Genomic DNA, 25,180 nt, shown 5'->3' with positions numbered 1-25,180 from the left:
GATGTAGCCACACTTACAGCCTTGGAGACTGAACTTCTGATTTTTTTCACAATATTTGCAGCATTTCACCAGTTTAAAAGAATACATCAGTACAGAGGTGGCAAGGTATTTTCAGCAGGAGTACAAATAAAAGTGAACCAAAATAGTCTCACCACTTGGCAAAAGGGCAGAAAAACTAAAACTAAACAATACAATAATGTTTTTGTCAGATTTGTGAAAAATGGAAAAGTATACAGTTTTAAACATGGAGTTACTGCAGATGTAGGGAACTCTTCAGTCATTCACTTGTCACAAGAGCGATGGAAGTGTCAGGCAAAGCCTCAGTGGTGAAAAAAATAAAAAACACCCTGGACTCTTTAAATCACCGCCATAGTGTTGCATTATGCATTCCAAGAGGCTCTGAAGGCTGGCTGGGAGGGGAGGGTGTGTGTGGTGCAGTCCCAATTGTGCTGAGGCCTGGATGTCTCAGTCTCACCCCTTCTGCCTGAGACCCCACTCGTTTCTGGAGAGCAGAATTTGCCCCCTTTCTCCCTCCCGCCCCTCTTTGTTTAGGGGCCAGCAATTCTTTTTAGAAGAAAATGGCACTTTTAGATTGTAAGATATTTTTGGTAGAGACCATATCTCGTCATTTGCTGATATATCACATGGTACGATGTATCCTAAAATGGAACCTTCAGTCACTGCTATGATATAAATATAAATAAATCATCCACTTCCAACAATACCTAATTGTACAAGAGGGACTAGAGCAAATCTGATGCCAAATTGCTTCACTGGATCTTAGCAGGAGTTCTCCAGCTGTCTCTGATCCTCTTTGGAGCCCATGTAACAGAAAGGGAGATCCTTCCTCGTTCTTTTCCTTGGTACTTAGAAACTGGTCATCTGTTCAAAAGGATGTTTCTCTTGAAGGGATCAGTCTCCGTGAGGGTTAAAACTATTTTATGTGGTTCCTCTGAGGAGCTGGTATGTAGACCCCAAAGGAATGTAGGGTGCTCGTGAATCCTTCAGCATTTGGAGGACCTCATCAGTCTTAGAAATGAACAATTCAGCTCTTCTGAAAGGTGTGTCTTCCATCATTGTTTGGACTTCCCTGGGAAATCCTCATCCCTGAAGCTATGATGTCCTTCTCATAACAAAAGTTGGCATTGGTCTAGCAGCTGTATCCACCACTTGGCGACTTCTCCTGGCCATTAGCTGACTCTAAATGACTAGCGATGTGAAGTTTTTACAAATCTCATCGGGCAAGTTATTCACAGTAAAGAAGTCTTTAATCTGTGTGGAAGTAATACCTGGACAATATAGCTTGATAATTGGCCATGCAAAACTGTATGCTCACCAAGAAATAGGTTTTCCAGCCAGATAAAGAGCCAGCTAGTTTATTTGGCTGGCTCTTTTTTGGTGTGGACTTGAATTGTTTTGCTTTTTCATCCATCACTGTGGCCACAAGGCAGGATGTGATAGGGTGCATGTAAAAGAATTCTACACCCTTGAGATGTACTTAGTATTTCCTATATGCCTTATGAGAGGTGGCAGTGAGGAATAAAGCAAGTGTCTGCCACAGGAATCTGCCACGGTCCATGATATTCCCATTGACTCAAAGGATTATTTTTCCTCACAAGGAATCCTGAATTATGTCCATTAACTTGTTTGTCTATACCTGTACCTCCACAACAGGGATTTGGAGGGCCTCATCCATCCTTTTTAATAGATGTTGGATGTTGGAGGGTGTAAATATTAATTGGGGTCTGGAATGGCTCTACATTAGTGGGTAAGGGGTCTAACCAGAAAAGGCATTGCCATTGCCCTTCAAACATGTTTTCCCCCTTTATCCTGGCAGCCTTGGAAAATAGATAAGCATTCAGCTTGACTTTGTTGTGTCTTTTGCTTATCCTCATTGGCTCTGCATAACATATATTCAGGGTCGAAATCCCTTGTAATCTCTGTGACCTGTTAGTTTGTAGCATAGGAAGTGTTGATTCAATTAGAAATTCTGTAAATAGTAATTAGGGGCGGGTATAATTGTATTCATTATTTGCTTATTAATATTCATTTTATGGGAATTAACATTACTAAATAAGGCTTTAGGAAAAGCAGTGATAGACATGTGAATTAACATACTAAAAAAGATAAAAGGGTGTGATTGTCACCAGGTTGTTGCCACTCCAACACTGTGTTAATGTATGAGGTAAATGTGTGTAGGCAATAAAGTGGTTCCGTTTACCCCATCTGCTCCTGGGACGCCTGTTTCGTCTCTAACATTGGAAAACTTTATAATAATCCAATTTTGGGGCCATTGGTCAGGAGATGAAAAGTACAGGGTGCTGCCATGCTAAAAATAGCTGTATTGACATTGGAGCTCAGGCTAGAGATTGAGTTCTGAAACCTTGGGAGGGAGGTGAGCTTCAGAGCCCAAGTCTCTAGTCTACTCAAATATTTTAGAACTATAGGAGAAACTCTGTGAACCCAAGTCTATTGATGCAACCTCTTAGACTCCCATGAGGGGTAGTGTTTGGATTCAGGCAAACTGGACAATACTATAACAGTGAGGAACAGAAGTGTAAGAAGTGAAGTTTGCAACCTAACAAAAATAATTAACTATTTATGACCGCTAAACTAAGCTGTTGGGAATCATTAAGAAAGAGTTAGTTGATAAGACAGAAAATATCATATCATCTCTATATAAATCTAGTCTACACCCCCATTTTGAATACTGTGTGCAGATGTGGTCTCCTCATTGCAACAAAAGATATTGGAATTGGAAAAAGTTCAGTAAAGGGCAATAAAATGATTAGGGGTTTGGAACAGCTGCCATATATGAGGAGAGATGAATAAGATTGGGACTTTTCAGCTTGGGAAAGAGATGATTAAAGGGGAATATGTCAGAGATCTATAAAATCATGACCAGTGTGGAGAAAGTAGATGAAGAGGTGCTATTGACTCCTTTCATGAGTCAAGATCTAGGGGTCACAAAATGAAATTAATAGGCAGAAGGATTAAAAACCAAAACAAAAAGGAAGTATTTTTCACACAACACTCAGGCTGTGTCTAGACTACACCTGTCTGTTGACAGAGAGATGTAGATTAGGCACGTCGAAATTGCTAATGAATCTGGGCTTTAAATATCGCGTGCTTCCTTAGCATAAACATGGCTGCTGTTTTTTTTAAAAATGGAGCATTTTCCGAAAAAAACCTGGAAGTCTAGATGTGGATCTGTCGAAAAATAAACCCTTTTTTGAAAGATCCTGTAAACCTCATTTTTGGAGGAATACAGGATCTTTCGAAAAAGGGTTTATTTTTCGACAGAACCGCATCTAGACTGCCGTTTTTTTCCGAAAAAGCTCAGTTTTGAAAAAAAAGAAGCAGCCATGTTTATGCTAATGTGGGATATTTAAATCCCCGCTTCATTAGCAATTTCGACGTGCCTAATTTACATCTCTCTGTTGATAGAGAGGTGTAGTCTAGACACAGCCCCAGTCAGCCTGGGAACTTCTTGCCAAAGGATGTTGTGAAGGTCTAGACTATAACAGCATTAAAAAAAGAAATAGGTACATTCATGAAAGAAAGGTCCATCCATGTTATCAGCCAGGATGGGCAGGGATGGTGTCCCTAGGCTCTGTTTGTCAGAAGCTAGTAATGGGCATCAGAAGATAGATCACTTTATCACTACCTCTTCTGTTCACTGTCTGTGGACACCTGACATTGGCTTCTGTCAGATGACAGGATACTACACTAGATAGACCTTTGGTCTAACTCAGTATGACCATTCTTACGTTCTTAAAGAAGAAGGCAGCACTGCCCATGTGTAAGCCAGGTGTACGTCCCAGCACATTATCAACTTAACTGCTTTGACACACATTGTAATGGAAGGCCTTTGCGGTAGGGAAAAGATTTGTATTTGGTTTGTCTTTGGCAAATGGCAAGATTGCCAAAAATCACACAAGAAAAGATATATTAGACATTTTGTTGCCTTGTGGTCCCTTATCCAGATACATTTTCAGTAGACTGACGCTTTCATACAGCTTTCCAATCAACAAATTCAGAACATTTCACTTTGCTGTCCACTCAGCTTCTGGTAGTTGGTATTAAAAGACACTTCTCTGTATCCCTCAAGGAAAGAAAGAACCTTGTGATTTAATTTGAACGAGCAGGTTAACCTCTACAATGTTGCTACAAACTAATGAAATTACATTGTCAAGCATTGACAGACCTGTGCTAAACTTACTTAACTTTAATGTGACCTTCAAAACCTAAATTAACATAAAGAGACCTACAGAGATGGCTTAGCATTCAATGAAGATCCAATGAATGCACCACTGCAGTATTACCTTACCTTTGTGTTATTATTTATGCAAGTTTCTTCCTTAATGTCACACAGTAAAAAAGAGAATAGAAGGAAAGAGACACATTTTTCATTTATTTGTCTTCTGTTAATGGGAACTCTTCTTTGCCATAATTTGTGTATTGATCTAGCCTTTTATCAAAATGTATTTACTTTCCAATGGGTACTTTGCGCTGATTAGGTAAGAGAAGATTTACTTTACTTCATGCTAATTATAAGAGAGCTAATTATTTTCTTTTATGGAAACAGCTCTTTATTTGAGAGTTTTTTTCTGATTGGAACAAGGTCAGGATAAAAATTATTATTGCCAGTTTTATCACATGGTACAAATATGGGGTCATATCCTGCCACTGAATTTGCCCACACAAAACTCCCTGCAGGACTGGGACGTATTTTTTCAGTAAGAAAGATGGTAAGTTTTTAATGTTACATTTGCTTTTGAAGATAACTGAAATATAAATATTGGCCCTTTAGATTTATTCTTAAATACTTCTATTTAAAACAAACATTATTTTTAGTGAAGATTTTTGGTTTCATTAGTGTTTGGCATTTTCAACTCAGCAATTCACAAGAGTTTGGCTTTCAGGATAGCTATGTTTTGGAAGAGGTTTGAAATCAGATGAATCAACTATGCCCCTCAGGGGAACATTGCTTTGCATTAAGCTGCTAGCTCTTCTCCCCTTAAACAGACAGTTTTGAACACAGCAATCACTGAGAATCCCTATCTACTTGACAGACACATAAATTAATGAATTCTTTTAAGTATTTCTTTTACAAAACCCAAGAGACATGACATTACAAAGCCCTCCTGCATTACTTAAATTGAGATGTCTTGGTCACCAGTGAACATTGATATTTACAGGACCATCCATATTGTATAAGCACGTGGAAAGTGTTCAACGCTACAATTGTTTTCTCATTGAAGACTTTGCTTTGTCCTGTAAACGCACTAAATAAGTAATTATATGTTTGAACTTCATCTACATTGCCTCAGGTTCTTGGCATCAGGATCTAATGTTTCTTTCATACAACCTCAGAGTATTATCCTGTTGTGCTGCAGGACAACTTATATGGTCTCAGTGTCTCTCTCAGCTCGTGTGATATATTAGAACTACAATGAACCCATCTGCATTTTAGCTTTTTCATATAAAAATATTTTCACAATTGCCATTTGGCTCGTCATAAGTTTCACATAATTGTAGCAATGGCACATTTGTAATGGGATGTCCTAATGCAATTCTGCTAAATTGGAAATACATAAAGAAAAGATAAAACAGATTGAGCAATAAAAATGCACTTACCTTCATATGTTCCACTTTCTAAGAGAGCACCACTTTTCTCCAGTTCCATAAAATCTTCAACAGTGATGAAAATATAGTCCACGCCCGGGACCTCCCCCTCCTTATGTGGCCTTGTGGTGCCTAATAATAAGAGAGAAGGCACATCAAAATGATTTTTCACTGAGCATATATAAACTGCAATTTGATATGTGAAGTACTACAAACCCTTCATGAAGGCTTGCACTGTGCTAGTCCTGTTGTATGGTTTGAGAAAATTATAGAGTGATAAATTAAATGTTAGTATTGTATGGTGCATTTTCCTTTCCAATGTTTTTTCCAAAGCAGTGTACCCCTCACTACCTGACTTTTCCATGTAAATATAAAAGCTGATGGAGGTGTTGCTAGAGCCATTTGGAATTCTGGACCAGATGTTTTTAGGTCCCAGTTTTGCCTCTACTAAATACATTTTTTCTTACCATATATCATGTCAGGATTATGATCTATGTGATGAGCGTTATGGATAAATATTTAATCACATTTTTACTGTGGAGCCATGGTGGTAACTCCATAAACTAACATCTTAAGGCATTTTTTCCTTTATAAGTCTAATTTTTCCCCCCTGCAACCTCAACTTTCATACAGAAAACTCTTTTTGGTTTAACATTTTGTACACACTATCTTTTGTTAGGTGATCATTTTAAAGTGGTTTGAAGTGGATCCCACAAGGTATTTAGAGAGCTGAATCTTTTAAAACTGCTATTTTTTAAAATAAGACTTCAATTATGGGGAGGGAGGTTAGAGTGTGGTAAGGGGAAATCTGAATTCTAAAAAATGGATATACAAGTTATACCTCAATATGTTGGAAGGACAGTTTTGAAGTTATTCACTGAGGAAAATGTAAACCCCCACAATCATGGTCTCCAAAGATACCAGATTTTGTGATAAATTATGAAGACCATGGGAACAGTACAAGAGAAGAATTTCAGTCGATGTAGCTCCTGCATTCCCCAGAGGAAAGTTCAATAAGTAGAACCCTGCTCAGAAACAAAAAATTTATATCCACGTCCACATCTGCAGAAATGATCCATGGATATCTATATCCATAGCTGCAGATACCTGTGGAAATAAAGCATATATTTGCAAATTTGCAGGGCTCTAGATACAAAATGTATATAACCCACATCCGTATCCACAAAATTTCTGGAAGCACATCTCTGAGGCACAACAACAAGTTTAATTTTCCCTCTTGTCCCTATCCTGATTACCATCTCTGATTACCATACCATAAGGCTATGTCTAGACTGCAAGCCTCTTTCGAAAGAGGCTCTTTCGAAAGATATTTTCGAAAGAGCCTCTTTCGAAAGAGAGCGTCTAGACTGCACGTTGAACTTTCGAAAAAGCGGCTTGCTTTTTCGAAAGAAAGCATCCAGTGAGTCTGGATGCTCTCTTTCGAAGAAGCCCTATTTACATTCAAGAACGCCTTCTTTCGAAAGAGGAACTTTCGAAAGAAGGCGTTCTTCCTCGTAAATTGAGGTTTACCGCCATTGAAAGAAAAGCCACGTTCTTTTGATTTAATTTCGAAAGAACGCGGCTTGAGTCTGGACGCAGGTGAAGTTTTTTCGAAAAAAGGCTACTTTTTTCGAAAAAACCCCTGAGTCTGGACACAGCCTAAATGTCACTGTTAGATCACAAAACTCTATTATCTTACAGAAAAAGATATTTAGTAGCTTATAAACTGTGAACCAAACCCCCAAACTGGATGCTAGAGACCAAACCCTTCACTACCCTTAAGGACCAAAGATCATAACATCAGGTCCATTATGCTTCTCATATATTCCACATAAGACACTGTTCTCATCTGAGTCAATTACGGACTAAATACCCCAACTCTATTTAATCCACTTTTCCCAGGTCAGTCAGAATCAGGCCCGCCAAAGGGGGATGGAGGGAGGAACAAGGACAGTACCCCAGAGCCAGGGGCACCTAGCTACTGCTACTGCAAGCAGCAGCAATGGTTGACATCCCAGGTCCTTTAAATTGCAACAGAAGCCCTATATAGCACACTCCAGGAAGCTCTGAGGGTGGGACTAGAAGCAGAAGCCCACAACATCTTCTGGACTATGTTTTGACTCCTCCCCCAACCAGCCCTCGGAGATGTCTGGGAGAGAGGGGTTGAGGCACAGTCCCGAAGGTAGTGAGGGCTGGCTGCTTCTAGTCCTGCCCCATCTGGCCAAGACCTTGCCCCTTCCAGGAGCACAGAGCCAGGGCCCCCCACCTAGCCCAGAGGCCCAACAATTTTGTGGGCTCCCCTGGTCAGAATGAATGCTCTAGATACAGACCAACTTGTGCAATATAAACTATTACCTGCCCTCCAGTACACATTTTACACATGTAAAATACCTTTTACCTGATATGCATATTATATATTAATACAACAAAAGAACATACTGATTTAATTCAGATAGCCAACAGGGAAGGCTTTACTTTTACAGGTGACCCTTAGGAATTCTGCGTCACGAGTTTCTTAGTAATAAGTGTCCCCAAATTTCCGCTTTTGAGGGAAGCAGCAAAACAATGTTGAGAATGTCAGCATTATCTTGCACTAGCTCTAGAGGTTTGGAGTTATGATCATAGATGTGCTAACCACCTAGGACCCACTGTAGTGTAGGATTAATAAACTGCCAGCTCTTCAATATCCTCCACTGTCCCTCTGAGTCACTACTGAACTAATTCCCTAGCATGGTGCTGCTAAGAGACATTTCATGGCAAAAGTGCTGTCTTTTAGATAAGACATAAAACCATAAAACTGTTGTCATTAAAAACTCATGGCACTTTTCCCAAAAGTGAAGGAATGAACATGATGTTCAGGCCAAATTCTAACTACAGTATTACATTCTGCTTACTTAACTTCCCCTTCAAGTTTTCTCTGCGTGTTTTAAATTGTTAAAGCGCCACAATGGTTTTTTTTTAGAAGTAGCTGTGGTTCATGTTAAATAAGTGATCTCAAAGTGTAGTCATAATCTCTATCACAGTTTGTAAAATATTTTGTGACTGTATATTTCAAACTATGTCACCTTGCATTGGAAATCCCAATTTGCAAATGGCCAAGTTAAAGTCCCTTAAACCTTGGCTACTCAACACAAACAGTAGAAAATCCTGCTGCATTACATCTCAAACTTGGGTCAAAAATAGAACTGTGGTATGCAATGTATCTAACCCTTTACCTTTCAAAAACAGTAAAAGAAGAGATAGAAAAAAAGCAACCTATTACCATACTATCTTTAGTCACTCAGTCATGAGTCTCAGGATTTGGACAAGGGTACAGGATTTGTCCATATTTCCAGCATACCACAGCATTGGCCTAGTTTTCCCATACTGTTTTTACACAGGTGCAAAACCAGTGGATTTCCTCTTTAACTGCTTCAGTGAGCTATCTACATGTATGGGTTTTGAATTTTTTGTTATAATTAATTGTATGCACTAGATACCATGACAGTGAGAAACCCTTAAAATAAATAAAAAACAAAATATGCTACAGGTTGAACCTCTCTAGTCCAGCACCCTTGGAACCTGCTCAACCATGTGAGGTCAATATTGTCTAGCATCAACACTTCCACTGCTTCCTGTGCTCTTAGAAGACATTTAGGAGTAAATTAGACCTAAATAACAGCATAGAACACTGAAAGTTAGGACTGGTGGCTGTAAACAAATTTTATGAAACCATAGGAAACTTGGCAACACCTGTGATAAGTGGACTTCTGGATAACTAAAATCATGCTGAAGCATGGATGTTGCCAGACCAGAGAGTGCTGGATTAGACAGGTTCCACCTATACTATAATGCAATACAATATTTTTAAAGATAAAATGTATGTGCATCTGTACATCAATAAATTTCATCAATCCCATGAAATATTTGCCATTGATGGCTGTAGTTTTCTCTTATACATGTCCACATCGCTTAATGAGTAAAGGATAAAAGGACTCAATCCATTGGATACTACCTACATTAGAAAAAACTAAAGAGCCATAGACCAATTTTCAAATGAAGAGATCTTAGCAAAACACTCAAATCTGTATTTGTTCCATCAGGCCATTTATGTGCCTATGTGCTGATCTGAGATGTGGTTATATGATTTTTTTTTCACACAAATATTTTAATATTTCCAAACAGCTGTCCGGACATAGTATGTGTTTCACAATGCCATTCTCAGTGCCTGAAAAACTGCCATCATAACATCCTCTATTATTGGTGCTACTGCTCACATATACGCTATACGAAAAGAGTCAGACTCCAGATTTATATAAATGTCAAAGCAGTAAAATTAATGGTAGTTTGAAAAAATAGAACCACCGTTGCAGAAGAACAAGAAATACTACAAGTTGTTCTGTACTCACTATAATAGACATATTTTTCAAGAACACTTCATCCTTGCATGGTAAATAATCCATGTCTTACCATCTTTGGCAACATTACAGTATAGTATCTCATTTGTACTCTATATGCAATGCATATGAATGGAGATAAATGGTTGAGTCTCTTCATGCTCCACTACCTACCCAAACTTCACTTTTTATTTTTTTCTTTTGCGTGTGTATGCAGCTGCATTGTTAATGCTCAAGGTCTCTAAGTATATTCTGGTTGTTTAATATATGAATAGTGCTTAGCTAAAAAAGGAATACAATTTTTCCAAGCCAAATCTCCATTACTGTTATTTGTTGTACAGGTTGAACGTCCCTGGTCTGGGACTCTTAGGTCCAGCAACATCAGAGGGCTGGTAGGACCAAGGATGTTGCAGGACCAGAGAGCCCCAGCTGAAGATGTTGCTAGTGGCCAAAGTGAGGCCGGAGTTGGGCTGGTGGCCCAGAGGGCAGTCTGGCCGAGGACAGGGAGCCCCACTGGCCAGCGGCCCATAGAAGAGCCCCACCAGAGAGCTCGGGGCAGCAGAGCCCAAGCAGGTGTGCTGGGGATAGTGCACTGGCTGGAACGGGTCCCAGAGGAGAGTCCCAGGAGAGTCCCCTTGAACGACAAATTCCTTAGTTCGGAATTGCTCAGGTTCTGAGGGTGCCGGACCTGTGAGGTCCAACCTGTACTGTATTTCCGTTGTGCTAGGTGCTGCACAAAACCAGAACAGGAAAATCGTCTAAATTTGTGGTAAAGTACAGCTCTGGGTGCACAAAGAATTATTAGAACAATTTTTCCCTGAAAAGCATTTTATAGAAAATAGCACCTTAAAATGTTTTATTTGTTCAGAATAGAACAAGATGACTAATCAAACTATTGAAACAAAAAGCTTCCAAGTACCTAATGCCTGTTAGTTAGCCATGCACAAAGAGTGAATGTATTCTATAATTTTGCATTGTACAACAGCTTGCTTTTGAAAACAGTATGCCAGGCTGTCATATAAGATAGCTAGAGGGATTTGTCCCACAGAAACAGACTGCTAATCTTTAATAAACTTCAGTTAAGCCCTTGATGTGACCTTGTATACATTTTGTCTTAGAAAATTTCAACAGTATTTAATTAGCTCTTTTGTCTGTTTGACATTCTACTCAGGAACAATATTACTTGAAGGAACAGAACTATACAGGATATTATAACTATCTCATCAAATTACTAAATATGGTAAGGCAGAGAAACATCTCATTCATTTCGATCTGCTGAATTCCCAAGAACAAGACGAGAACATTGAACATCATTTTCAATGAAAGTGAATGCAGATGTACTTCCAGGCAAGAATCCCTAAGTATTCATGATATTTTTCACAGTAACAGCATAAAGCAAAGGCCATAAAATCCCCTTTTGTCAAAGGTCAAAATAGGCAAAATATTGTTTTCCATCTTTCCATTGCTCACTTGTTTACTCCATTAATAAGCAATTGCCTGGCACCATACTCCTGGAGTAAAACCTGGTTTAATTGTTCCAAAGCCCACTAACAAGCACAGTTTCAATGCTGCAGAATGAAACAAAACAGGGCACTTAGCAGTTGCAGAGCTATACCATTAGATTTAATGTATGTATTCCATGGCCAGAAAAACAGAAATGATATGCAGCAGTGTTTCTTTTCCTATGACAGGTATTCCTGAGCATGTCTGGCCTAAACTTTTGTAATATGATGCTGCTCCACTCCAGAGCTGGTGGGTGATATGATTCATATTAACGAAATATCCAAACTTTCATTCCATGTGTTCCAGAAAGTGACCCTGTCCACTCTCCACTAAAGCCAAATAGGTGCCTTTCCATTCACTTTGTTGGGCACTAGTTTAAGCTCATAAAGAAGAGATGGTGCAATACTTTGTGAAGAACTTTAGTATGAAAGTCCTAAAAATGTGCTACCATTTTTCCAGAAACACAAAAATATAAGTTAATTCAAAAGAGTTGAAAGGGGCTACTATACACATTTTGCAATTTTGGTACATCCACATTCTATAACTATGAAAGGCTTTAGTTTCTGCCTTTGTCTAAAATATACTAGGCCAGATCTAGAACTACTCTGCCTCAGGCAATGGCAGAAAAAATATTGGGGGTAGTTGGGTGAGTAATCAGCTGTGATGCTGGGGCCAAAAGGCTAACATGACCCTGGCATGCATAAACGGGAAACTCAAGTAGGAGCAGAAAGATTATTTTACTTATGCATTTGGCACTAATGCAACTGCTGTGTCCAGTTTTGTTGTTCACAATTAAAGGATATTGATAATCGGGAGTATTCAGAGAGACGCCACAGAGAATGATTAAATGATTAGAAAACATACCTTATAGACAGACTCAAGAAGCTCAATCTACATAGTTTTAACAAAGAGATGGTTAAAGAGTAACTTGATTACAATCTGTAAGTGCCCACATGGAGACCAAATATTTAATAATGTGTTCTTTAATCTCACACAGAAAGGTAAAATGCAATCTAGTGGCTGGAAATAGAAGTTAGATAAAATTCAGATGTGAAATAGGACATACCTTTTTAATGGTGAAAATAATGAAGCATTGGAGAAATTTACCCAGATTGATGGTGGATTGTCCAGCACTTACCATTTTAAAATCAAGATTGAGTGTTTTTCTGAGAGATCTGCTCTTGGAATTATTGGAGGGAGGAGAAGCTCTATGTTATATAAGAGGTCAGAATGGATGGTTACAATGACTCCTTCTAGTCTTGGAATTGATTATTTACCATTGGGTCAAAGTCAATAGTAAAAAGCAGAAATTCTTAAGCTGGAACAAGTTCACCAACAGCAAGAAACTGACCCATTTTATACCATGATTACTATGCAACAAGTTGTGTTGATTTGTAGAGAAAATACCCAAGAGATTTTCAATAGAATTCAATCTATGGAAGATTTCATCATCTGTACAGCTTCTGAGAAAATGAAATGTTTTTTGCATTATCTTTGCCTAGAGTAACTTTTAAGATGTAACAATGACATTCACAGATAAAAGTTAATAACAGAGAAGTGTGAACACCCTGTGTCAAATCAAGCATAAAAGACTGCAGCCATGATTGCAAAATAATAATAGTTGTAATATGGAAATCACTTGTAGGCATAGATTTCTTAAGAATCCACAATAGCTAAAATGTATTGCACATAATTCTTGGAAGAACTCAAACTGGAAATCAATGGGCATTCTGGCATTTAAGGCTCTAGATAACAGACAGGTTATCTACTTACTGCCTGAGAAAATGTACCTTTCAATGTTCATGTAGTGAAAGAGATGAAAAAACATTATTTGCAAATCTTTCTGAACTCCAAATTATGTCTGAAAAGGTTCTTTAAAATGTGATTTTGAACCTTACTGGAAACAATGGAAGATCCTGGAATTTCTTTCATGAAATCCATCAGTGCCCCAGATCACACTTCCATAACATTTCCCACTACCAGTTCCTTTTTCAGGCTCATGTTAAAACTAAAACACTACCACTGGATTTATAAGGGCAGGTTGCTGAGTAAACAGTGATGCCACTTCTGAAGAGAAGCTGGATGCAGCTGGTTGGCATTTGGAAAATCTATTCACAGGCTTTTACTTTCAAAGGCATTTAGTGTATCACTTCCATGGATTTCCATCCTTTCAGATAGAGATATATAGAGAGAGATACTGTGGTAAATCCCACTCTCCTGGATGCTGAATTTAATTAAAAACTCAGCCCATTAGTCCCAAGTCAAGTCCACATAATACAATTTTGCTGCCATATCTCTGACTGACATAGCTATGCTGGCAACTTTCTTCCATCATGTAGACACAGCTGCACTGGCAAGAACCCTCTCACCTGTGTGTCATTCAAGCAAGTGCTTTAATTATACTGGCAAACAATCTCCTATTGCTTCATTAAGCTGTACCTTGATCAGAAGACTCTGCGGCTACGTCTACACTGGCCCCTTTTCCGGAAGGGGCATGTAAATTTCATGAGTCGTAGTAGGAGGAATTCCTACTTCAAAGTAGGAATAAGATCCTCTGGAAAAGGGCACTTTTTCCGGAGGATCGGGGCCAGTGTAGACGCTCTTTTCCGGCTTTTTTAAAAGCCGGAAAAAAGCGGCGGACATTTTTATTTAAATGCCGCGGGGGATATTTAAATCCCCCGCGCATTTCCCTACTACGACTCATGAAATTTACATGCCCCTTCCGGAAAAGGGGCCAGTGTAGACGAGCCCTGCCTGTATGGCTAAACCACTACATCTGTCTTAGCCCCACCTCTGAGACTCCACTCCCTGCTTCTGCTCTTCAACGGCTCCTCCTCTTTCTCCTAAGACTCTGCTCCCTAATCAGGCTGAAAACTGGAGCCAGGTATAATAAGAGCTGCTCAGGGAGTCTGGGCTGCTCTGGGAAGCCCTGATCTCTCTTCCTACCCTGGGCAGGGGCCAGGGTGCAAAAGAGCAGCCCTGGCTTATGTCCCCCCCCCCCACCAGGGAACATCAAGGCCTCGTGAAGAGGGCAGACAAAGACCCACCTCAGTTCTCCCTAAGGTTACCAACTCTCCCACACTGGATGCCATTTGTGGTAATAACATCCAGTTGGGACAGCTGGCCTCCCTCACTGCCCTCTACACCAGGAAGAGGCAGTCATGGAGCAGCACTAGAAAGAATACAGGATACATTCTGTTTTTCCAGAGTCATTCACCTCAGGCCTGCATCTCAGACTCTTCATCTCAGGACTATACCACCAAATTCAGGACAGGTGATCACCCTAATACAGATTTGGATGGATTAAGAGAAATGTGACTCATTAGATGCAACATGCTTTTTCTGGTTAGGAGAGCTTAATAGGGACATCATCTCTTAGGATTTGTGGCTGAAAAAAAGATTGCCACATTTTCCTTATCTACACTAGACTTTTTCTGGGAAATCTCTTGACTACTGCTTCTCCTCCAGGGGTGATAACAGTCACAGTAGTTTAGACAGGGCTTAGATGGCTGAGGGCATGACTATACCCACTAAACAGAACTAGACAACACAGTGGCAAATGTACCCTCTACAGCCTCAAAGGCAGAGGGATCTTTGCCTGGATGAAGAGGGAAAAAAGAGGCTATAGGCTCTTCCCCTCCCTCAGGGGTCTGTGTTATTTGAGCTGGCGGGCAAGCCATTGAGGCTCAGGTAAGCCACTGGTCTCTGTACATTGCTCTCTAGCCCAATCTCAGATCTGGGAGAAAGTATCCCTTAAAGAAGCTATGGAACTGGGCTGGGGCTCCTAATGTGTGATACAGAAACAATCCTCTTCCATCAGCCTGTTCAGACATATGATCCCAGAGCGCCTCCTCATGGTGAGACCAATGTCACAACAGATCTGCCTCACTTTCCCCACAATATTCTTCAGCCTACTTCTGCCACAGAGATGACTTGGCCAAGCTAGCTTAAACTATTCAGCTCTGCTGGGGTAACTGAGTTCCTTAGATAAAGTCCAACAAAAGACAAAAACAAAGGAATCTTCAGCTCCGTCCTTGACAGGCAGTCTCCACCTGCAACAACCTGTTTTAATGTCTGCCAATAGGCACCTGGTCTCTGGTTCCCCCCAAAATCTGGGGCTCATTCTCTTACAAAAGGCTTTGTTCAGCTGTACACCTCAGATAACCTGGACCTCAACCAGACTTCTTAGTCCCATGGAGGAGCACTCTCCTCCCCTGTCAGATTTCAGCAGCTGACCTCTCTCATCAGATATCCAACACCCAGGACGGGGCTAAATAAATAGTGGAGACTGGGACCAGGCCTACAGATCCTTAAAAAGGTAGGCATCCCTCCTACACAGTCCCTTATGCAGGGATGGTTTTGAGATCCCAGAAACGGTCTTTGGACCAGGTGTGCAAGGCTAATGACAACCTCTACCTGTTGGAGACAATTAAAGAACCTGTACTATATGAGTTATGCAGGAAGGTTCCCAAATAAATTAATCAAACTGCAGCCTAATTACATCACATTCCTTGCATCTTGTCTTTCTTCCCAGAGTCTGGGACAATGCTGAACCCTATACATGCTACAACTTCCACTATTCCTATCACCAGTCCATCTGTCCCAGTGCTAATGTAGTGATGGGTTGATTTTCCCTACAATGGGTACACAAAGCCATTGTATAGCAGGTGTAAATTTACTTTAGCTGCTATAAAAAGTGAGTGAAATGTATGGCAATTTACAAAAACCAAGTTGTATTATAATACCCTACTATTTATATGTGCTTTCCTACCTGCAGTTTCTAAAAGATGGAGAAATAATCATAGCATAACAGGGTGAAATTCCACTATCATATGCAGCAACAAATCTGATCAATATTTTAGTCAATCAGTTGTGTATGATTTTCTCAGATGCTTGCATCCATTGCTATGAAGAATTTCTGAACAGATCCAACAAAGGCCAATGGCAATATGTTGGAAATTCGCTACAGTGGCAGTGATCATAAATAATGCCATTTACAAAGGACTGAACACTGATGCCATGACTCTCACTGCATATTATCTTTCTTCTAAGAGGAGTCTTTTTATGGAATACAGTACTGTTCAGCTTGAGTAAGGACATAGGAATCTGGCTGAAACACTATATTATTCTATGCATGGTCAGGACTTTCAGGGGGTAGCTGAGTTAGTCTGTTATAGAAAAAAACAACAAATGGTCTGGTAGCACTTTATAGACTAACAAAACATGTAGATGGTATCATGAGCTTTTGTGGGCACAGCCCACTTCTTCAGATGACCTCCAGTTATATTATTCTATACACTGATTTTTTATTTTTTTTAATTTCTGTAATTAACTTTAAAAGTGAGAGCTCATCACCTAATAAACCATCCTGTTAGTCTTTGAAGTGCTGCATAGTCCTGTCTTTTGTTTCAGCAAGACCAGACTAACAAGGCTACATTTCTATTACCTGATAGGTGTATTAGGGTAGCAGCCATTCTGCATAAGGATTCATAGGGCATGTTAACACTGCCACCCTAGTTCGAACAAGGGTGGCTAATGTAGTTATTCAAACTTGCAAATGAAGCCCGGGATTTAAATATCCCGGGCTTTATTTACATGTTACCGGGCGCCGCCATTTTTATATGCCCCGTAGTTCAAACTACCTGCCCACGGCTACACTCGGCGCGGGCTAGGTAGTTCGAATTAAAGCTCCTAATTCGAACTACCATTACTCCTCATTGCAGGAGGAGTAACGGTATTTCAAGTTAGGAGTTTTAATTCGAACTACCTAACCCGTGCCGCGTGTAGCTGCGGGCAGGTAGTTCGAACTACGGGGCATTTAAAAATGGTGGCGCTCGGGAACATGCAAATAAAGCCCGAGATATTTAAATCCCAGGCTTCATTTGCAAGTTCGAATGACTACATTAGCCACCCTAGTTTGAACTAGGGTGGCAGTGTAGACATACCCTTATAAAGTATTGCATAAACATTGCCTACATTTGTGAACAGTTTATAAATTGCTTAGAGAACAGATATGTTTATCCGAGTACATGCTGTTTCATTTAATACACTCTTTTAGGGCAAGGTGGTCGTGATTATTATCTAGATTTCAACTGCACTGAAATAAGATCAGTAGCGGAGGCTTCATTGGACTTGTCCATATCTGGAAGTATCAAGTGGAAGCCAAGGCCAAATTTACTTGAGTTTATTGGCAGCCTATCGTAAAATATAGCACTCTGTGAGAAACAAATTATGGAATCTTAAATTAATACTACTAGACTAGGAACAGGAATCTGAACAACATGCTTAACGAATAAAAAGCAGTACTTACTGTGTGTGTGGAGGGGAGGGGGCGCTTTCTGACACAAAGGCTCCAACACTCTCTTCATAGTTTTTCTATGGCTCCACTAGGGAGTTTACAGTGGCGGAGTTGTTATGATGCAGCCTCATCACTGTAAGCTCTCTATATTACTGCTTTAAGCCAATAGGAGACATTTTGCCTGTCAGCTTAACTACTCCACACCGCAAGCAGTAGTAGCTATGATGATGGGCGAGTTCCTCCAGCCTGAACAGGGCTGTCCACAGCAGCACCTATGATCTGTGTAACATGTCACTCGAGCTTTTTACACCATTGAATGACATACATTATACAGCAATATGTGCTAGTGTAGACACAGCCTTACATATTAATTTGAGGCTAAATAAAATATAAACATCTGATAAGAGATTGGCATGTGAGATGATGGTCTGTTGCACATCCATCCTCCTGACACTAAAATAGTTGGAAGAACTATATTATCTGGCTTCAGAACAGAAAAAGCTGCAAGTTTTTTGGCCTTTCTTTTGCGTGTCCACGGAGAAGATTATTCTGTTGGTTTTAGCCTGAGGCCCTTATCTTTTGATGTATATGAACAAACTCCTGCCCAGAATACACCACTGAAGATCAGAGTGTAGGATCAGAGTCTTGGTTTGATGGTTTAAATTTAAACATAAAATTCAACTGGTACCTAAAAGGCTTAGTATCACAATGGGAGATGCATATGTAACACTGACTGACCCTGGTCCTCTGTGCACAGAACTGAACCTAGAACCTCTGGATCTTAGCACATGAACCTCTACTACATGAGCTAAAAGCCAGCTGGCTAGTAGCAAAAGCAGTATAGTAGACTCATTATTCTCTCTGTAAGTGGGACAATACCCAGAAGGTGTGTGGGTTACACATACACAAATAATAAAGAGTCACATAAAAGAACTATAAAGTCACTTTAAATAACAACAAACACCAAAAGATGGACAACCATGTCTGAGAGGATAAAATTCGAAGCAGGCACCAACTTGCCATCACTCCAAGGCAGGGGGAGGTAGAGCTATGGGCAGCTCTGACCTATCAGCAAAGAAGCCTATCCATGCAGGATAAGGTTTCTCCTTAAGAGCAAATGCTTTGCTGCTCTTTTGAGTAGGAATAAAATGCACAAAGTGTGTTCCTGAAGACAGTACACACACTGGGGGGTTAGATATGATCTTCTTCCAGCAGATCACACTCTCCTGAGAGCTGCTGCAGACCTGAGTACAACAGTCATTGTGACTGCACATATAGACTGGTGTGAGGAGTAAGTGTTTTCTTTGGCTGCTTATGTAACAAAAGAGAACCTTTCACTCTCTTGTGCCATTGTCTTTCAGTGCAGAGGGCAGGATAGAGTCTATTCCAAAATAATTTAGACTACCAGATATTTAGAGATTTCTAGTTGTTAAATATCCAGGTATTCCACTTTTCTGGTGTTTCTCTTCACCCACTTGTTTTCTCATCTGTAAAATACATTCTTGATTGGCTAATGTGCTTACACAGTAAATTGCAAGTTCTATACTACTACTCTGTTTTCAAACAGTGATTCATGAAATGTAGCCTCCCACATTATTATGAATAATAAGGTTGATGGAGCACTTTTACTATATTAGGTTATCTAAGGAGGAAATTTATTATTTTAAAGCCATCACAATTTTTATGTTAAATTATTTGTAAAAATAACACCATGTAAAATATAGATTTATTTGGGTTACTAGAGAAAATTATTTTCTGCTTAACTCACATGAATAAAACACCAACAGTGAGCTAGTGATTGGTGTAGAAATAATTAATCTATTTAATAAGATATTCACAAGAATGAGAAAGCTTGCTGCCAATTTTGGGATGGGGTGCAACTGAATAAAAACCATGGACGATTAAGACAAAATGTTCCTTCTCTTCCTGCAGATAGAAAGATACAAGGTTAAATTTAAATAAGTAAATCAGAGGATAATATAGTGACCTCATAGACTTTAAAGTCAGAAGGGACCATTATGATCATCTAGTCTGACCCCCTGCACAGTGCAGGCCACAGAATCTCACCCACCCCCTCCTAGAATAATCCTCTCACCTATATCTCAGATATTGAAGCCTTCAAATACTTTGAAGACCCCAAGATGCAGAGAATCCTCCAGCTGTGATCTGTACCCCATGCTACAGAGGAAGGCGAAAAACTTCCAGGGCCTCTGACAACTTACCCTGGAGGAAAATTCCTTCCCGACCCCAAATATGGCGATCAGCTAAACCCTGAGCATGTGGGCAAGACTCACCAGCCAGACACCCAGAAAATTCTCTATAGTAACTCCTATCATCCCTCCATTGACCTATTTACCACTGATAATGAATGGTCAATTAGTTACCAAGATCATGTTATCTCATCAAACCATCCCCTTCATAAACCCATCTAGTTTAATCTTGAAGCCAGATAGATCTTTTGCCCCCACTACTTCCCTTGGAAGGCCGTTCCAGAACCTCACTCCTCTAATGGTTAGAAACCTTCAAGTCTAAACTTCCTACTAGCCAGCTTATAACCATTTGTTCCTGCGTCCACACTGGTATTAAGCTTAAATAATTCCTCTCCCTCCCTGGTATTTATCCCTCTAATATATTTAAAGAGTGCAATCATGTCCCCCCTCAGCCTTCTTTTGGTTAAGGTAAACAAGCCAAGCTCCTTGAGTATCCTTTCATAAGACAGGTTTTCCATTCCTCGGATCATCCTAGTGGCCCTTTTTTGTACCTGTTCCAGTTTGAATTCATCCTTCTTAAACATGGGAGACCAGAACTGCACACAGTATTCCAAATGGGGTCTCACCAATGCCTTGTGTAATGGCACTAACACCTCCTTATCCCTACTGGAAATACCTCGCCTAATACATCCCAAGACCGTATTAGCCTTTTTCACGGCCATGTCACAATGGCGGCTCATAGTCATCCTATAATCAACCAGGACTCTGAGATCCTGCTCCTCCTCTGTTACTTCCAAATGATGTGTCCCCAGCTTATAACTAAAATTCTTGTTATTAATCCCTAAATGCATATCCTTACACTTCTCATTATTACATTTCATCCTATTGCTATCACTCCAATTTACAAGGTCATCCAGATCTTCCTGTATGATATCCCGATCCTTTTCTGAATTGGCAATAGCTCCCAACTTTGTGTCATCCGCAAATTTTATCAGGACACTTCCACTTTTGGTGCCAAGGTCAGTGATAAAAGGATTAAATAAAATTGGCCCCAAAACTGATCCCTGAGGAACTCCACTAGTAACCTTCCTCCAACCTGACAGTTCAGCTTTCAATATGACCCGCTGTAGTCTCCCCTTTAATCAGTTGCTTATCCACCGCTCAACTTCCATATTAATCCCTCTCTTTTCCAATTTAACCAATAATTCCCCATGTGGTACTGTATCAAATGCCTTACTAAAGTCGAGGTAGATTAGATCCACTGCATTTCCTTTATCTAAAAAATCTATTACTTTCTCAAAAAAGGAGATCAGGTTGGTTTGTGGCACGATCTACCTTTTGTAAAACCATGTTGTAATTTGTCCCAATTGCCATTAGCCTCAATGTCTCTAACTACTTTGAAACAAAATACAGGACTATGTAGCACTTTAAAGACTAACAAGGTGGTTTATTAGATGATGAGCTTTCGTGGGCCAAACCCACTTCCTCAGATCAAATTGTGGAAGAAAATTGTCACAACCATATATATTGGTATATATGGTTGTGACAATTTTCTTCCACAATTTGATCTGAGGAAGTGGGTTTGGCCCACGAAAGCTCATCATCTAATAAACCACCTTGTTAGTCTTTAAAGTGCTACATAATCCTGTATGTTGTTTCAGCTACACCAGACTAACATGGCTACATTTCTAGCACTATTCTAACTACTTTCTCCTTCAAAAATTTTTCCAAGATCCTGCATACTACAGATGTCAAACTAACAGGCCTATAGTTACCCGGGTCACTTTTTTTCCCTTTTTTAAAAATAGGAACTATATTAGCAATTCTCCAGTCAAATGGTACAACCCCTGAGTTTAGAGATTTATTAAAAAAAAATTTCTAATGGACTTGCAATTTCATGTGCCAGTTCCTTTAGTATTCTTGGATGAAGATTATCTGGGCCCCCTGATTTACTCCCATTAAGCTGTTCAAGTTTGGCTTTTACCTCGGATATGGTAATATCTACCTCCATATCCTTAGTCCCATTTGTTATGTTACCATTATCTCTAAGCTCTTCATTAGCCTCATTAAAAGCTTGATGTGAGCTTGACCTCAATGTGAGCATACACGTTTTGCATTTAATTATGTATGCAGTCAGGCCTGTGGCCATTTTATCAAACATCTAGGGCTAGCACTTGTAAAGTTTAGTCTCCCAAAGTCATCAGTTGCCTCCCACTAATAGACAGTTCCATTGTTCCCCAGTCCACCGAGGGAACTTGTGATAATCAAGTTTACAATGACTAGTTCTGTAATAACTTGGGATGGGCTGATTCCACTTATTTTGGCATTATTCATATACCAAGAACTAGCTATTATGTCTGTTGGATATTAGCTAAAAACACCAACAAATTAAAACTAGCTAAAAAACATTAAGTCCATGTAATTACATTTAATTACTTCATGTAACTACATTGAATTACTATTTAAGAATATATAGTGAACCACAGTAATTACAGTTAGTTACAGTAAGAGTTCTGTATTCCCAGGCATTTCTATTTTTTAGGAAATTAGAGCCAAGTATTCATTACTATCCAAAGAATAACTTACTGGTATCTGTATCTTGCCCCAAATGCTGGACAATAAATATGTGTTAGGCACTTTGTGAACATTCTTTATATTAGAATTTAGCCAGGTCTATTTCTTTCTTTCTAGGCATCTTAGCATGTTTTCTTCTGAAGAGTTCTATTCATGATTCAAGTAGATTGAAGGTATCCTTTGCTCAGGCTAATCAGACTAATCACTCCAAATTCTAATGCCAGTATATTTATCTTGACACTTAATGCTGGCAGTATCATAGCAGTCCCTTGATCACACATAGGGTACGTCTAGACTACAGGCTTCTGTCGACAGAAGTTTTGTCGACAGATACTGTCGACAAAACTTCTGTCGACAAAGAGCGTCTAGACTACATTGAGTTCTGTCAACAAAGCAAGCTGCTTTGTCGACATGGTAGTGTAGACGCAAAGGACAGTTTACATGCAATAACACCTTCTGTCGACAGAAACTCTGTCGACAGAAGGCGTTATGCCTTGTAAAATGAGGTTTACCAGCGTCGACAAAACTGCTCAGTTCTGTTGACGTTATGTCGACAGAACTCAATGGTAGTGTGGACACAGGTATGGTTTTGTCGACAAAAGTCCACTTTTGTCGACAAAACTCTGTAGTCTAGACACACCTTATGTAACAATTTCACTTCAATAAAACAGTGGGACTCTCTGGCAACTTTAATAACATTCTAATTTACTTAAAATGATGTATAAGATACATTTGTCCTATCTGTTAATTAATCCGTAATGCTACATTAATATTTGCTTAGCAGTAGGTATGATTACATCCACAGGCTAAGTTTTTGTAACTTTGTTCCATGTAAAAATATGTTGCTCATTGGCTAAGCCGTGATCACTTTTGGGTCCTTGCAACTGATTTATTATTGAAGAAAAATTGAGTTCATGAAGCCTAATAGGACATAATTTGCTTGTTTACAATATGTACTTGCTCTTATCCACACTATGTATATGAGCCTTTTTATTGTTAAACTCACGTAGACCCCAACCACGTAGAAGTGTTTGTACAAACTTCAGCTCAAGCCCTCTGAGCTGGCTCCAGGCATGGCTTTGTCACAGTTCCTCCAGGTCTCCAGCTGTCCTCCTTCCAACTGTCATGGAACACGAGCCTCACACTTTTGTCAGGTTCCAATCAGGGCCAAAAGAGCAGCAGCAGATTGTTCACACTGCCCTCTTCTGATCTATTACTACTTAGCTGATTCATCAGGTAATGAAAGGAACGTGCAAATCTATGTTCTGTATGAAGAACTGAATTCACAGAACATTTAAAAAATGGGCACAATTTATACCACTATCTTCATGCCATGCAAAACTGTCAAGATGGCTGGTGGAGGTCCAATGGGTATCACACCTTTGTAATTTTCCATGGAAAGCTGTATAAAGATATGTCCATTATGCTTAGATAAATTAGTTTTATGACAAGCATCACCCAAGTAATGTTTCATATTCTCTCTATATCAGAAACTCCTATTGTAACTGTTAAAATGCTTTTGTGGGGTTTACTTTAGAAGGACAGAACTGAAGACAACATATAGGATAGGGCAAATACACATACATCAGGGGTGGACAATACAATGGTGGTGGTTTGCCAGGTTTAGTACTGGCAGACTGCCACTACTATATTTACCTGTGCCTCTGCAGGTACCAGCAATTGCATCTTCCATTGACCGTGGATTGCTGTTCTCAGCCAATGAGAGGAAGCAGCTAGGACCAGGACACCACTTCCTGTGGCTCCCATTGGCTGGGAATGGTGATCCATGGCCAATGGGAGCTGCGATCACCCATACCTGTGGAGGAGCAGGTCAATATAGCACTGGGGGCCCACCAGGAGCTAACCTTAGCAGACCAGATCTGGCCTGTGGGTTGATATTAGCCCACCCCTGATATACAACAATAGTCATTTCAGATCTCAAAAGTAGAATAAGGTTAAGATAAGTGAATGCTACACAAGTCTTTTGCATCTCCTGTGTAACACACAGGAACTTGATTACTTGTAACTTTTCAAATTACAGCCCTCAAAGGGAGGAGTTCAACTCTCACTTCTTGCATCTGTGGTAAAGATGGGTAGCCACGTGGGAGCTGATGAATTCTTCCCCCTGCTCCACACATTTCTGTAGATCGATTAGTAGAAGGGATATTCTGGAATGGGGGATGGGGTGGAGGTTTGCGGTTAGAATTTGCATTCAGTGTGTTTTAGGGAAGATGCTCTTTATCCAGGCTTATTTGCATTTCAAACAGGATATTCCTGTGCCTGGTTATAAAAATCTATACAGTCTCTCTATATTGAGCTACACCCGAGTCAGACTACATGACTTTAAAGTGCTACATTGTACTGCATTTTGCTTCAGCTACCCCAGACTAACACAGCTACATTTCTATCACTATTCTACATGACTTTTGTAATACTAGCTCAGTAACATAAGTGCATGTGTGTCTGTACTTAAAAAAAAATCTTGAATAGACCAAGATTCTGACTCCGTATTTATTTTTCTCACACAATTTCCCGTTTACAGGTTTAAAAGCAGTTTAACATTGATTTAATGGCATCAGAACCCTAACAGC

The 25,180-nt window shown here is 39.8% G+C and overlaps 1 protein-coding gene across 19 annotated transcripts in view; it reads right to left on the bottom strand.

Annotated features, from left to right (window-relative positions):
- Positions 1–25,180, bottom strand: part of MAGI2 (membrane associated guanylate kinase, WW and PDZ domain containing 2) — a 1,141,222-nt gene that overhangs the window by 463,544 nt on the left and 652,498 nt on the right. For 18 of the 19 annotated variants that reach the window (XM_075926597.1, XM_075926590.1, XM_075926502.1 and 15 more), the window contains one exon: positions 5,641–5,760. In XM_075926597.1, coding sequence (XP_075782712.1) covers positions 5,641–5,760 — 120 coding nt within the window. Of the gene's footprint in view, positions 1–5,640; positions 5,761–23,595; positions 24,095–25,180 lie in introns of those variants that run through there. The other variant, XM_075926573.1, reaches the window with a different exon arrangement.

Source organism: Pelodiscus sinensis, chromosome 1, assembly GCF_049634645.1.
Source record: "Pelodiscus sinensis isolate JC-2024 chromosome 1, ASM4963464v1, whole genome shotgun sequence".
Taxonomy (NCBI): Eukaryota; Metazoa; Chordata; order Testudines; family Trionychidae; genus Pelodiscus; species Pelodiscus sinensis.
This window is presented reverse-complemented; position numbering and strand designations above follow the sequence as displayed.